This window comes from Chelon labrosus, assembly GCF_963514085.1.
Source record: "Chelon labrosus genome assembly, chromosome: 8".
Classification (NCBI taxonomy): Eukaryota; Metazoa; Chordata; class Actinopteri; order Mugiliformes; family Mugilidae; genus Chelon; species Chelon labrosus.
The window spans coordinates 10,588,991-10,603,106 of NC_140358.1; the positions used below are offsets into that span (position 1 = coordinate 10,588,991).

The 14,116-nt window shown below is 41.3% G+C and overlaps 2 protein-coding genes across 2 annotated transcripts; one reads left to right on the top strand and one right to left on the bottom strand.

The window, feature by feature from the left end:
- Positions 1–29: 29 nt before the first annotated feature.
- On the top strand, positions 30–9,074 carry scyl1 (SCY1-like, kinase-like 1). Its single transcript, XM_084549814.1, has 18 exons — positions 30–324; positions 1,004–1,144; positions 1,929–2,051; positions 2,159–2,385; positions 2,465–2,555; positions 2,823–2,978; positions 3,257–3,415; positions 3,596–3,703; positions 4,015–4,128; positions 4,239–4,394; positions 4,502–4,690; positions 5,068–5,143; positions 5,225–5,422; positions 5,540–5,688; positions 5,790–5,879; positions 6,123–6,440; positions 7,280–7,358; positions 7,619–9,074. The coding sequence occupies exons 1-18, from the start codon at positions 217–219 to the stop codon at positions 7,741–7,743; spliced, it is 2,607 nt and encodes an 868-aa protein (XP_084405940.1). The 5' UTR covers positions 30–216; the 3' UTR covers positions 7,744–9,074.
- Positions 9,075–10,052: 978 nt separating this feature from the next.
- Positions 10,053–13,701, bottom strand: rarres3l (retinoic acid receptor responder 3-like). Its single transcript, XM_084549815.1, has 5 exons — positions 13,518–13,701; positions 13,103–13,170; positions 12,772–12,880; positions 12,333–12,601; positions 10,053–10,591 (listed from the first exon to the last, which is right to left on the bottom strand). Exons 2-5 carry the CDS (start codon positions 13,115–13,117, stop codon positions 10,478–10,480), a joined length of 507 nt encoding a protein of 168 aa, XP_084405941.1. The 5' UTR covers positions 13,118–13,170; positions 13,518–13,701; the 3' UTR covers positions 10,053–10,477.
- Between the last annotated feature and the right edge of the window lie 415 nt (positions 13,702–14,116).

The window sequence follows — 14,116 nt, forward strand, 5'->3', positions numbered from 1 at the left end:
AAATTAAAAATGAATTAATGCAGGCAGGTTTAGCTCTTAGTGTGCCTGCCATTGCTGACTGACATGGCTCAGCCGGTCGTGGAACTAATTTGCTGACAAAGAGTTCGACACGGAGCCATTTTACGTGCGTGCCAGATGGTAGCTAGCGTCCTCTAGCAGTCTGTTTAGTACTGTTGCTGTGTGTGTGGGTTTGATGCGGTGCGGAGGTAAGGGGAGATGTGGTCCTTTTTCGCCAGGGATCCTGTCAAAGACTTTGCCTATGAAATCCTCCCAGACAGCCAAGAGAAGTCTGGGATATGGAGCCTACATCGGGGCAAGCGAAAGGTAAAAGAACGCTATTGATCGAAACGAGCTAACGATTAGCGTTAGCTTACTTGCTTATGGAGGCCTGTCACTTAGCCGACAAGCTAACGTTAGAGTTGATTCACTAATTCACCCTTTAGGTTAGGTGTCTTGTCTGTCAGCGTCTTTCTATTAATTTTCTCTGATTTATTGTCGGTGCTAACATATATTGTCCGGCTTGTCAGTGTGTCGTTGAGTTTTTGCCGACGAAGGAAGCTCAGGGTTTTTTGTTTACTCCCAGGGCTAGACACGTATTTCTCGCCACGTCACCCCGTTTTAGCCGAGTTAACAGCTCTTATCTGGGTAGTTTCAAGCCAATACTCTTATGACATTAATAAAGGGTTCGTTTCTCATTGCTGACAGCAGCAACGCATGTCTCCATGTCTTAATAATTATCACTGATAAGCTGAAGGTATAAGCTCTGAGAGTCAGAAGACAACAGAGTACCAACTTCCTATTGTCATCACCCTCCATCATCATCATCATTATTATTATTACTGCTGCTCTAAATAAGGTGTAATCTGACAGTCTTGTTTATTTTTGAAGTCCAGATAAAAGTTCAGTTAGTATAATGTGAATTTGTATTAGTGTATAAGTGTATAAGTGTTACATTTCGAATAGAATAGGTCTTTATTGTCTTTGTCACAACCTGTGTCCACAGACCAATGGAGAGCCAGTGTCTGTGTTCGTGTACGAGATGGCTCAGGGCACGGAGCTGCAGACCCAGCTAGCCAAGGCTGCATTCAAGCGCATGAAGACCCTGCGACACCCCAACATCCTGGCCTATGTCGACGGGTTGGAGGTATGTGTTTTGTCTCTATACGCGCTCCATAATGTCTCGGATGTCTGTCTTTGAACTTTCTTGGTGAAAAGTAGTCTTTGTGTGTCTTATCTCCATCATCTGTTTTTTTCTGCATGTTCATGTTCAGACAGAGGTGAGTGTCAAAAGGTTGTTAGGTTTTGAATGTTTGTGCAATAGTCATAGTCAATATTGTAGCCGTAGAAGATTCTTGCACCGTTTTCTCTGTTTGTTGTCGTCAGAAAGTGTGTATTTAATTATAATACTACAAATATTACAACTGGGCTGTTATGCTGTTGGAATTGGAGCCTATACAGAATAGTGGTATGCAAAAATAGCTCGTTTCAAATTAAATCTGTAAAGGGAAAGCTGACTTGCATTAACTGTCTTCGACCTTGTGTTGCATGTTCATGAAAATCTGATCGTGCTTAACACTGATCAAACTACCTGATATTAGTTGGCAGCCTTTTAAATGTTACTCTAGTTTAAGGATGTATTGTCTTTCACTTACTATAGTTGGATTTGCCCGGGTAATAATTCAGTATGAGCTTTTATTGGCCTTTTAGAACAGAAAACTGTGGCGAGGAAACATACTGTTATGATGCCTAAAGGCTTTTTGGCTGTTTGTTGTAAAAATGGAAAATTAGACAAAAATTAATACAAATAAAATTAATATCTTGCTGTGTATCGCCCTGCTGTGCTTACTAACTTTATAGTACAATGCCATTCATTATGAAGAAGAATATGTATTAATTTGAATGTTTAATCATGTTTGTGGTATTTACAGACGGACAAGAGCTTGTACCTGGTCACTGAGCAGGTGACCCCTCTGGCAGTCCACCTGAAGACCCAGGCAGAGAAAGGCGGTGCTGGGGAACTGGAGGTGTCCTGGGGACTACACCAGATAGTGGTAAGGACAGGACAGTGTACAGTCTGTAGTTTAGATATTTTTGGTCAGCTGTCCTCTATGAGCTGTCTCTCACTGACGTTACATCTTCGGTTAACCTCCTCCCACAGAAAGCTCTGAGTTTTCTGGTCAATGACTGCCACCTGCTTCATAACAACTTGGGCGTATGGGCTGTTTTTGTGGATCGAGCTGGAGAGTGGAAGCTAGGCGCTCTCGACCATGTGGCCCCTGAGCAGGGTGACCCAAGCGGGGTCCCACTCCCCACCCCAAAGTCTGTTAACCCAGACATGGAGAAATATGACCCACCAGAGTTGCCCAATAGCAGTGCAGAGGCATGGTGAGTGATGGCTGTGTGAACAAACGGCTTAGTTTTCTGTGGACACTTTTGCATTGAACTGTATGTGTCCGTGTTGCAGGGCAGGGGAGGTGTGGCGACTTGGCTGCTTGATTTGGGAGGTGTTCAATGGGCCGCTACCTCGCACAGCCTCCCTCCGTTCACTAGGAAAGGTACATCAGAGCTATAGTATTTAGATACTAGAAATTATTAGACTAATTTATTCATTCTGTTATTATTTTGCATTTTCCTTATTTAATGAAAACGCATTGTCAAATGGAAATTGAGGAGCGTTCGTAAACTCGCTGTTTGCAAACTGCATAGTTTCTTGCTAAGTTTCCTAAAAGTGAGAAATTGAAGGTGTTGTTTCTTTTGGGGTTCACTGCTAAAAGGAAATCTTATTGTTTTCTCTATCTTTCTTATCCTTCCTGTGTCCACAGATCCCCAAGGCCCTGGTCCCCCATTACTGTGAGCTGGTGGGGGCCAACCCTCGGGCTCGGCCAAACCCAGCCCGCTTTCTGCAGAACTGTAGGGCCCCGGGGGGATTCCTCAGCAACAGCTTCGTGGAGAGCAACCTTTTCCTGGAAGAGATCCAGGTTTGTAGACTCACATGAAGAGTGTTTGTTTGTATTAGACCTACAGTGAGTCTCTACCGGTAAAGCCAAGCCTAGTTCTCGTACAGCTATCCTGGGTGTACATGGTTTCATCTGGATAAGCAAGAGACACCTTTTGTTGCCTCACAGCTGCACTAGTTTTCAACTCAAGCATTTATTTGAGTAGTGTTTCTGAAATTTAAGTATCAGTAGAGGCAGAATAAATTATCCATATGTTAATAGTGGGATTTAATGTCATTTTTTAATATGGACCTCTCCAGATTAAAGAACCTGCTGAGAAGCAGCAGTTCTTCCAGGATCTGAGTGACAATCTGGACTCCTTCCCCGAAGACTTCTGTAAACACAAGGTCCTGCCTCAGCTTCTCACCGCCTTTGAGTTTGGCAATGCAGGAGCTGTCGTCCTCACACCGCTCTTCAAGGTAAAACTCTTCCACCATGGACATCTTTCACACACCTTATTAAATATCAGAGCAGCACACCAGACATTAGACCGGAGGCCAGTTGGATAATTTTCATACTAAATCATATCACATGCCATTAGAAGTCGTACCTAAAACAGATTATGTTTTATCTCATCTCCCTCTCCCTCTATCTGCCAGGTGGGGAAGTTCCTGTCAGCAGAAGAATACCAACAAAAGATCATTCCCGTCATTGTGAAGATGTTTTCCTCCACAGACCGAGCTATGAGGATACGACTTCTGCAGCAGGTATATGTTATGTCAAGCCAATCTGTCCTCATGGAGGTGGTCTTTACCATGCTGGACTTGAACTACACAAAGAAAATATGTGTCAGTGTTTCAGATCATTTAAAATATTGTTTGGTTTATATATCATATGTCCTGGTAAATGTTAAACAAACAATTTATGATATTATCTGAACTTTTTTTTTACAGCATCTGTTTTATAGCCATGAAAGAGAAAAGCCTCTCAAAAGCATAGTTTGCATATTTAATGATATTCCTATCTTAGCTGTTTATAAGTCTTTTAAAGATGTTTTCTTTGTCCATGTCTCTCTCAGATGGAGCAGTTCATTCAGTATCTGAATGAGGCAGCTGTCAATTCCCAGATATTTCCTCACGTTGTTCACGGCTTCACAGACACCAACCCTGCCATCAGAGAACAGACTGTTAAGGTAGTTTGCATTTCACAAACCAGAAGTTGATAAGACATTTTACTTGTTCACTGGCCATTGTCTGCTTTTCATAGACGTACTTCTTATCGGTTTTCTCCTTGCTCCTCCAGTCCATGTTGCTGCTGGCTCCCAAGCTGAATGAGACCAACCTGAACCAGGAACTGATGCGTCACTTTGCACGGCTGCAGGCCAGAGATGAACAAGGCCCAATCCGGTGCAACACCACTGTCTGCTTGGGAAAGATCGCCTCCTACCTCAACGCTGGGGTAAAGCACACCAACGTCACTGTGCAGCATGTCAACTCTTAATATAAAAAAAAAAAACACAGCGACAAAGGTTAATAAAGTTCTTTTAATTATCCCTGCCGTCACAGACTCGACAGCGTGTTCTGATTTCTGCCTTCTCACGAGCTACGAAGGACCCCTTCCCCGCTTCACGCTCTGCTGGTGTCCTGGGCTTCGCCGCTACACACAACTTCTACAGCATAACGGAGATCGCTGGCCGAATCCTGCCCACACTCTGTGCCATTACTGTTGACCCTGATAAGAGTGTCAGGGATCAGGTAGGTGTCACTACTGAATGTAAATTTATCACGGGTATTTATGTTGTTATTTATCAGCAGCAAGACCTCAAGTTTATTTTTAGATTTAAAAACAACATATGAGACAGGAAATGAGGAAGACGGAGGAATGATTTTAAATTCGCTCAGTTTTAGAATAAGCTTTGTTGCATCTTCTTGCTTTGATGTTGCTCAACAAACAAAGTAATAACAAATCTACTGGTTAGTGAACATGTTTAAGAACAAACAAAAGACCTTTGCTAAGTTGGCCATTAGTGACTCGTGTCACAAGCAGCTCTGCAAAGTTTTAAGATGTTTTCGGGAGGTTTCTGTTCAGTGTTTTATCACGATGTGCTCTCTTGCTTATTTCTCTCCATCAGGCATTCAAAGCAATCAAGAGTTTCCTTTCTAAGCTGGAGACTGTGTCAGAAGACCCGACCAAGCTGGCTGAGATAGGTATGTAACAAGCTTCACTGAGCTGCAAAGTCTCCGTTTATGTTTAATTCAGAAATCCTAAAACTAAAATCCATCCTGCAGAAAAGGATGTAGCGTCATGCGCTCAGCCTGCAGGAGCCTCCTCCAGTTGGGCCGGCTGGGCTGTCACCGGCATGTCTTCGCTAACGTCCAAGCTGATCCGCAACGCTCCTGGAACAGAAGGCGGAGCTGCAGCTGAGGGCAGCGGGTCTACAGACACCACCAGTCCCACCAGTGCTGCCGATGAAGCAGCCCCTCCTGGTAGGGTTCTCACATTTGAATCAGTAGAGGTGATGGTAGTAGTAAAGGTTGTTATCACGTGCTTTGGTCTCATATTTAATCGAATCTCTTTTTTTTTTTTTTTTTTTTTTAAATCAGGTTCTGAAGATAAAACTCCACACGCCTCTCTGCCTCACCGCCCTGCCTCTAGTCGTGCCAACCAATCACAGGCTCTTGAAGCAACAGACAATGATGACGAGCCGATAGGAGACCGCTGGGATGACGAGGAGGACTGGGGAAGGTTGGAGGTAAAAATATTAGTGTATACATTATATGAGAAGAAGTTATATAATTGTCATCTTAGATTTCATGAATAAATGTATTAAACTGTTGACACGTTCACTTAAAGGAGCCAGAGAAAGCTCACACTGAGACCGACGACTGGAACACAGACTGGTCAGGAATGTCATCATCCAAAAAGAAGGCCAGTGACAAAGGAGTATGAACCATTTGTTTGCATCCTATATATGAAAGCGACGCTGATATTACTTAATAATAACACTAATACTCCTACTAGTATGCTATGTTTTCCTGTGTATACCAAGACTCCTCAAATAAAAACGAGGAGTTTTCTACATGCAGATTTTTAACCAAAAAGATCCCACACAGTGTCGGCCACTTGCACTTTGTGCACCATCAGTTCAGCTAGTGTTCATTTCAGTTTTCTCTCTCCGATATGCAGGTGGGCCGGTCATCCGCCTCCGCAGCAGTGAAAAAGCAGAGCTCTGACTGGAGCAGCTCAGGCTGGGACGCCGACGACAGCTGGTCCAACGAGAAGGAAGGCCAGGGTCAGAGCTCTGCCGGCGAGGAAGGCTGGGGTAATGACTGGGCGGAGGAGGACACGGACACAACCTTGACAAATAAGACGCTCCCCCTGCCCGAAGGAGTGCGGCTAGCCAGCGAGTACAACTGGGACAGCAGCACAATGAAGGGCGCCAGCCAGAACGATCTGTTCGCCAGCGTGTCGCAGAGAAGCACAGCGACCACTGGTGCCCCCACGGTGAGAACAGGAAGAAGCAAGAAGTACAAGAGATGGATTTATTAGAGTTGATAACATTTGAAATGAACAGAAGGTCAGGGATTGTTAATCATTAATTAAAAGACGTCATAGACAGAACACAACAAAAAACTACTCGTAGGGGAAAAAAGGGAAACTTTAAAGTTGGTGCCTTAAAAGGGGAAGAAGAGATTTTACAAACATTTGATCTATGGGCCAACAAATCAAAAAAAAAATACAGTATCCTCTTTGTTGAGAAGTTGATCTATAGGTCATGTAAACATGAAGATTATATTAGAAAAACAGATTTGGTACCAGCAGTTCATTGCCCTGCCCTTAGTATGTGGATAACTGAGTTATATGAAGCTGATTTAAAGTTTGTCAGAGACCAACAGGTCCTTAGTCACAAACCAGCAAATGTAAATCCTCTCTTTCAGACTGAATCTAATCCATGAATTTAATTTCAAACACAAATGATTCTCTCTTAAATAACATTTGGCCATGGAGGTCACTGAGAAATAATTCTGATTCGTTGTTTATCACATTTTTATTTACTGTGCTGAGTCATGATAAACATTTAATAAAGCTTGAAACCAGATTATGAGATGATCAAATGATTAAGAAAAGACAAAGTCTGGACAAATGGCATTTCATTTGATATAAAAATGGCTGCTTGTCATTTGCTGATTTCCAACTAATTGCTTCCTACTTTCTTAAAATCTAATAATAATAAACAGGATTACTTTAGCATAATAGCAACACGGTAGTCAGATTTATCTAAGCCACATTTGAAGAAGCAGGCTCTGTTTAGTGATGCTGGTGTTGTATTTGCTTCGTGACAGGCTGGAGAAGGCTGGAGTGCAGAGGCAACAGGAGACTGGGGAGCTGAGGAGAGCTGGGAGTCTGTAGATGGAAGCCAGAGTAAGTCTCTCAGCTGAGTTACTGCTTTATTTGTTCAGCCTGTGCTCCAAACAAAAGCAAATAAAAATCTGATGTTCTGTGTTTTTGATGTTACATCAGGACATTTATGCATCTGCATCTCTGGATAGTTTTATATTGACAGGAATCTAACGTTAAATGGACACAAATGAAATGATCTCTGTCTCCTTTCAATCTCCCTGTAAAGCCCCTACATTAATGGAAGTACTAAATAATGAGGCTCCGTGTTTGTGGTCACTCAGGTCTCAGCAAGGCGGAGCTGTCCAAAAAGAAACGCGAGGAGAGGAGGAAAGAGCTGGAGGCAAAACGAGCCGAGCGTAAAGCTGCTAAAGGACCGCTCAAACTGGGCGCACGCAAGCTGGACTGATGAGGGTGGAGTTGGTTGAGAGAGCGAGGAGCGCGGGCCGCAGTGACTGGACCAGGGCCGTGGGTGTAGGCCCGTCATTCCACAAGTAAAGGACCAGGAAGGAGTGTTGGCCATGAAGAAAACTGTGAACAGTCGCTGTAACGGAGGAGGCCTGGTTGCTGATATGTTTGACTCTTAGGTTTGGGGTTTTCTGGGTTTCTTCATAAAAGAACTGACAGACAAGAGATGAAGACAGGAAAGTGAAAAAGAAAGAGATGTGAAGTATCAGAGCTGCACTCCTTGCAGCAGAGGCCTGAGTTCATTTGACAAAATGTTCCCCACTGTTTTTTTTTTTTTTTTTTAACTCATAAAGTTGCCGTTGTAAAGTAAATGTATATAACTGGTGCATCTTGTCTTAAAAGAAATTACCAATTTTGTTTTTTAAACAGAGAAATCTATACACAGTAGAGTTTCAAACAGTGTATTGTTATACTGGATGTCTTTCAGTAGGTATGCACACAGACACAGTGGATGCATTTGTTTTAGCTCACCTGTCAGTTACAGATCTGAGACTGAACATCAGTCCATGCATGCTCTTGTGTATTTGTGGCTTAACAAAAGGCAAGAAATTACAAATGTGTTGACTTTAATTTGCACATAGGACACTGTATTTTACTGAACCGGCATGACAGGTGACACATTCGACTGGTTCCAGAAACATGCACTTCTGACACACAACGGAGCAGCTGGAAAGATGTTAAAACGAAGATGGGAAGCTAGTTTCAAGGAGATGTCTGTTTGGATGTTTGGATGACCTGTCCTGTTTCCTGTGAGGTGCAGTAATGTGGTGGAGGGTGTATGAAATCAAAGGAGTTCTGAAAGGTCTTGTCGTGTATTCAAACCCCTTTGGGATCATGTGAGGAAGTTGAGATGTACTCAAATAATTTTAGTCGGGTGTTGTATGGGTTTCTCATTTCTCATATTCATTTATTTGTGCCTTTATTTAATTGAAGATCAGCTCTGGGTGTTCAACCGCAGGAGCTCCAAATTTTGAAAGAGGACCTGGACTATATCAAATCATCAGACCTGTCAGTGTGACCCTATATCGCCCGTCGGTGTTGAACACCACCTTAATCGGTTTGATTTTTACTCACCATTCAAAATCCTTCATAGATGAGTCAGCTGACACAATCAACAGCCATCACCACTGGAGCTGACGTCCTTGAAAGAGGTGGACGGGTCTCGAACTATTCTGTGTGCACCGAGGAAGACTGGATGCAATATTTTTACAGAGAATCCAAATCATGTAGCATGTAAGCAAATGTTCAAATAAACGTCTGTTGCTTCTTTAAGTCGAAGGGCTGCGTTTCTTTTCCTTCTCGCAAAGTCTGTGGACAGCACAAAATGATCTGTTCATAGGAACTGACTATGTCTCCCACACAGTGTTTTCTATATTCATGTCAAATCTGCAGGAAATAAAGCAGATATGCACAAATTAATGTAAGTTTCCAGACCCCAGACAGTTGTGTTTACTATTAACTAAGGAAAGAGTTTACTTGGAGAATGTGCTTTTCAGAATTACCAATGAACACTTTTTGTATTTGGGAGCCAACATTACCAAAAACCAGTCTACTCTACATTGAGTAGAGCGGTTATTTATTCTTTTTATTAATGATGCACTGATAGGAGAGCACTTTTAATTTCGTTGTTTTTGTGACAGTGACAATAAAGACCTGTTCTATTCTGGTGAGAAGAGTGAAACTGCAAGTCGGAGAGAAGGACTCAGGAAAGCTTCGTTCTAAGTCAAAGCTCACAATTGTGGAGAGACCAGTTCAGAAATTAGTGCTGCTCCTTGAAAATGAACAATGAAATAGAATACACATGCATATTTGCACAGGCATGCACATTCAGCCTTTACATAATGCTACCCCATACTTCTTTGAACAATTCGAAAGGTTAAATGGTCCTTACGATTTAAATCATTCATGAATTATGAGGAGTTTATTAGGGAATGATTGGTGAGAGTGTAACTTTTTAAATATTCCGAATTTTGTACGAGTTTAATGTGACCTCTGTGTGACCCGGAAATCCTATGCATTCGTACTGCTTAAATTTGTCCTACTGGTAGCACCATAGTTTTTTTTTTTTTTTTGCACAGCTTTCAAATCAGCTGACAGGTTCACAATAACTTTTTTTGGCTTGTTGTATTAGTGCTGCTACTTTGCACTTTATTTACACAATATTAAGCTTCATATTTTTACCTGTCGTTCACACGTTTAATGACTGAAGAAAGGACTGTCGTATTGTTCTGCATTCCTTGGAGAGCGCAGCAAGGTATGATGTTTGATATTTAAAACTTATGAAATCAAGATCTTGTTTATTTGTGTTTAACGTGGAAATAAGTTTGTGAAATGTTTGTTTATTATGTTTCAATACAGTTTTCACGGTACTATAAGGATTTACTGAATAAAGTTGCTGATCATCACCATTCTGTTACCTGGTGGATTTAATAAAAGAAACCTTACGCATCAGTTGAGACTCTCAATCAATTTTAATCCAAGGGATTAAAGGTATAAAAGGGCTACACAAAGAAAGCATGAGGGACAGACAGCAGTGGAGTAGAACCCCATTTCCTTCTAAATCCCAGATGTTTGCATGTAGATTAGGTAGCGTCATCTGTGACTGACCATGTTCAGTTAGGCTTCGCTGGTGAATTGTAAATCAAGCCCCCTGAGCAGGAGACCACGGACCCAAATCATTGTTTGTCCGCCTTTTCTTTTCTGCTGCCTCCAAACAGAGCTCCCACCAGGGCCAGGACACCCAGACCGACAACTGCAGTGGCACCTACAGCGATGGCTACATCACGCACCTGAAGGGGGAAACGTACATCTTTTAACCAGTGAGGGAGCATAATGTAATTCAAATGACATATATATATAGTGTCTACAAAACATATTCACTCACTTGGATTTCTATAAAGTAATGTCTTTTAATTTAAAATATATCATGAAGTGGTTGCATAATTATTAACCCCCCTTAAAGTTCAGTCTGTAGGTACTGGTAGCTAACTGGAAGAAGGTTCTTTTGTCTGATGAGAATAGACTTCAAGGCTGGTGCACATCACCACAAATACACCATCTCCACTGTGAAGCACGGTAGTGGCAGCATCATGCAGAGATGATGCTTCTCGGCAGCAGGACAAGGACAGCTTGTGAAGGTAGAGGGGAACATGAATGCAGCAAAATACAGAAAACCCAGGAAGACAATCTGAATCTGTCTGCAAGAGAACAATGACTTGAGAGAAGATTTATTTTCCAGGAAGAGTGCAGCCCAAAGAATAAAATGAAAAGCATTGTTTAAAGAACGACATTTTTCAAAGAGGTCGAGTAAGAAACAAACCCCCATCCAAATATGCAACCTGACAGAGTGTGAGCTGTTCTGTAATGAAGAATGGAGTAAAATTACAATGTCCAGAGATGCAACTCTCATTAAGGCCTATCCACACTGACTCAGTGCTGTGACAAAAGGTACTTACAATATTTATTTTATATTATATGTGTTTAATTAACTGGTATTACTTTGTAAAAATCACTTTGACAGTAAAGAGTTTTTTTTGTAGTTTTCATTTATAAAAGCGACAAAAAAGGGAAAACATCCAAGGGAGTGAACACTTGTTATAGAAACTTGTAGTCCTCATCACATCACCAAAACACATCATTGGTATCTGCTGGAACTTTCTATTTTATTATTTTTATTTTCTAAAATTACTTTTAAGTCAAACACAGAATGCATTTTTCCTTTTTGTTAAATTTTGGTAGACTGAAAATGTCGCTGGATATAATGAAAATGCATCCAGGACTAGTCCTGGAGGATATGCAACTTTATTTATAAATATATTAAAAAGTTCAAATGATAAAATAAAGTCGAATTTCAAACCTATAACATGCTGCAGCTTTTCTCCACACCTGGCTGAATGTTCATTTATGAGGTTTGAGAAAAAAAATACAGTCTTGAAGATTAAATGAATCATGGTGGTCAAGTTGTGTGAAATACTATATAGACCAGGGGTGGCAAACATGATGAGAGAGTATGTCACCTGACATGATGGTAATTTAATGAACATACAAACAGAGGCTTGTTTCTGATGCCTGTTATGAATGCTACTTTTGACTTTGTCGAATTTGTATTCGCCCTGGTATATGTTTGCTTCTCTCACACTCACAAATACTTCATTTTAATACAGCCACATTTACAGTAGGACAAAATAGGAAATCGTAACTAATGTGGCCCATAAAGACCAAGTCACTTCCAAGCTGTTGCTCTGCAGATATGTTTCTCCTCAGTTTTAAGTTTGTTTAAAATTGCAACTTTGTTGGCTTAAAGGCCCCATTTACATAAGTTAATGACAACGCTGTGCTGTGGCTAGGTAACATTTACATGTAGAAGAATGTCTTTGTTATTAACGTTAATAATAATATATACAAACCATCCAAAGACATGCTCGTTAGGTTAACTAGTGATTCTAAATTGGCCGTAGGTGTGAGTGTGAATGGCTGTCTGTCTCCCTGTGTTACCTATTAAAACTGACCTGACGACGGTTCTGAACCTACCTGCCGGGACTCGGGCTTGCCATAGCGCAGGTCACTAACAAAGTGCTCACAGTTCTTCCTGATGACACAGTACGGCAGCTTCCTACCCACCAGCGCATAGGCCTCTTTCACAATGACCTGGACCGGACGAGGTGTGTACTTCTTGTCCAGGTTGTTGTTGATTTTCCACTTGTCTTCCCCCACCACGTGCCACAGATCCTCTTTCTTCACGATGGCCTCGTCACTTAGCACAGACATCATGCTGCTGGAACCTGCACCCGCGACCTCCGCTAAAGGCAATTATTATAAAAAAGACAGAAAAACTTTGATTACATGTAAAGGATTTACATAACAACTAATGTCTGTATTATGTCAGATCTAATTACATGTCACAGTGGAGGAGAGCTGTCAAATAAGATGCAAATACGTAAGAGTCGAACAGGTTAGATTTGTGACTCACAGGGCGGCGCCAAGTGAACAACGAAGCCATCGCCGACATACACCGCCCAGTGCTGATAGGTGCCCCGGAAAACTTCAATCAAGTCCCCAGGCTGTGGCTTCACATCATACTTGGATTAGGAGACAGACAAAAAAAGGTGTTTTTGGCAAGTGTTTGGCAACACTTGCAGCACATCTTACCTGACCCTGACATAATCTAGGGTGATGGGACTTTTGAATAAAAATCAAAGCAAATTAAATTAAACGATATAACAATAACAAATCCTTTAACCGACACATTTGTGCAATTGCAGACAACACAATAGCAGGAAAAGAAGTGTTTGTTTTCTGACCAGTGTTGGGGCCATGTCAGTGTACCGTCCGTAAACCTTGAAATGGTTTGACTTTCTGCTTTCAGCTCCTGCAAAGACAAATAACTTTATATAACAAATCTTAGCGCACAACCTAGGATATAGAGAAATAAGACAAAATATCTATGAAAAATATATTGAAACCTGGGAAATAAATTAAACTGATAGTTAAGGTAGCCTATTTAAAATTTTAAAGCCACCACAGACGACATTAAAGTAGGCGAGGTGAACTTGAGGTGTTTTTAACTTTCACTGTGTTTACATCACACTAACGACTTCACCGCCTATCGACCGCTTTTTAGCATGAAGTACGAAGCTCTGTATCATCACGAAAACGACCTCCGTCTCTCATTAAAGCTCTCTTTATGTGTGTGGCTTGGTGGGTTTTATTTCTTACCTTTACCGACAGTGTCCTTGTAGTAAAGTGAGAGACGACACCAGAGAAGCCGACACCAAATCTCTGCAGTTTTATTTTAACAATAGAAGTGAAACAGAAACTTCCTCGTGTCATAAAAAAATGCCTCCCAGGGCGTCTGCCCGGTTCGCTGATGCCTAAAACCGATAGGCTACTGCCAAAAACCCAAAGCTCCTGTTTAAGCTTAATTATAGTGGTGTGCCATACCGCTAGATTTGGTATCGATCTGATACCAAGTAAATACAGGGCCAGAATCGCCGACACCAATATCGATACTTTTTAATAATTAACATGGATACATCATCAATCTGAATCAATCTAAATCTGAATGAATTTTCACGACCTTAAACTGTTTTTGTGATTACTAATCAGTTACAATCCAGTAGGGCAAAGTTTATAAGTAAATAGAAAATACTTTATTATCACAATAAAAGTTTTTGTTAAAAAATAACACAAAATTATCACTTCTGAATACATGAATGCTTTTTTTTTTCTTTTTTTCAGGCAACTACAATACAATTACAAAACTAAATCTCTCCCTCCATTGCACTTCTTTCTGTTTCTGTTTTTTACTAAATAAG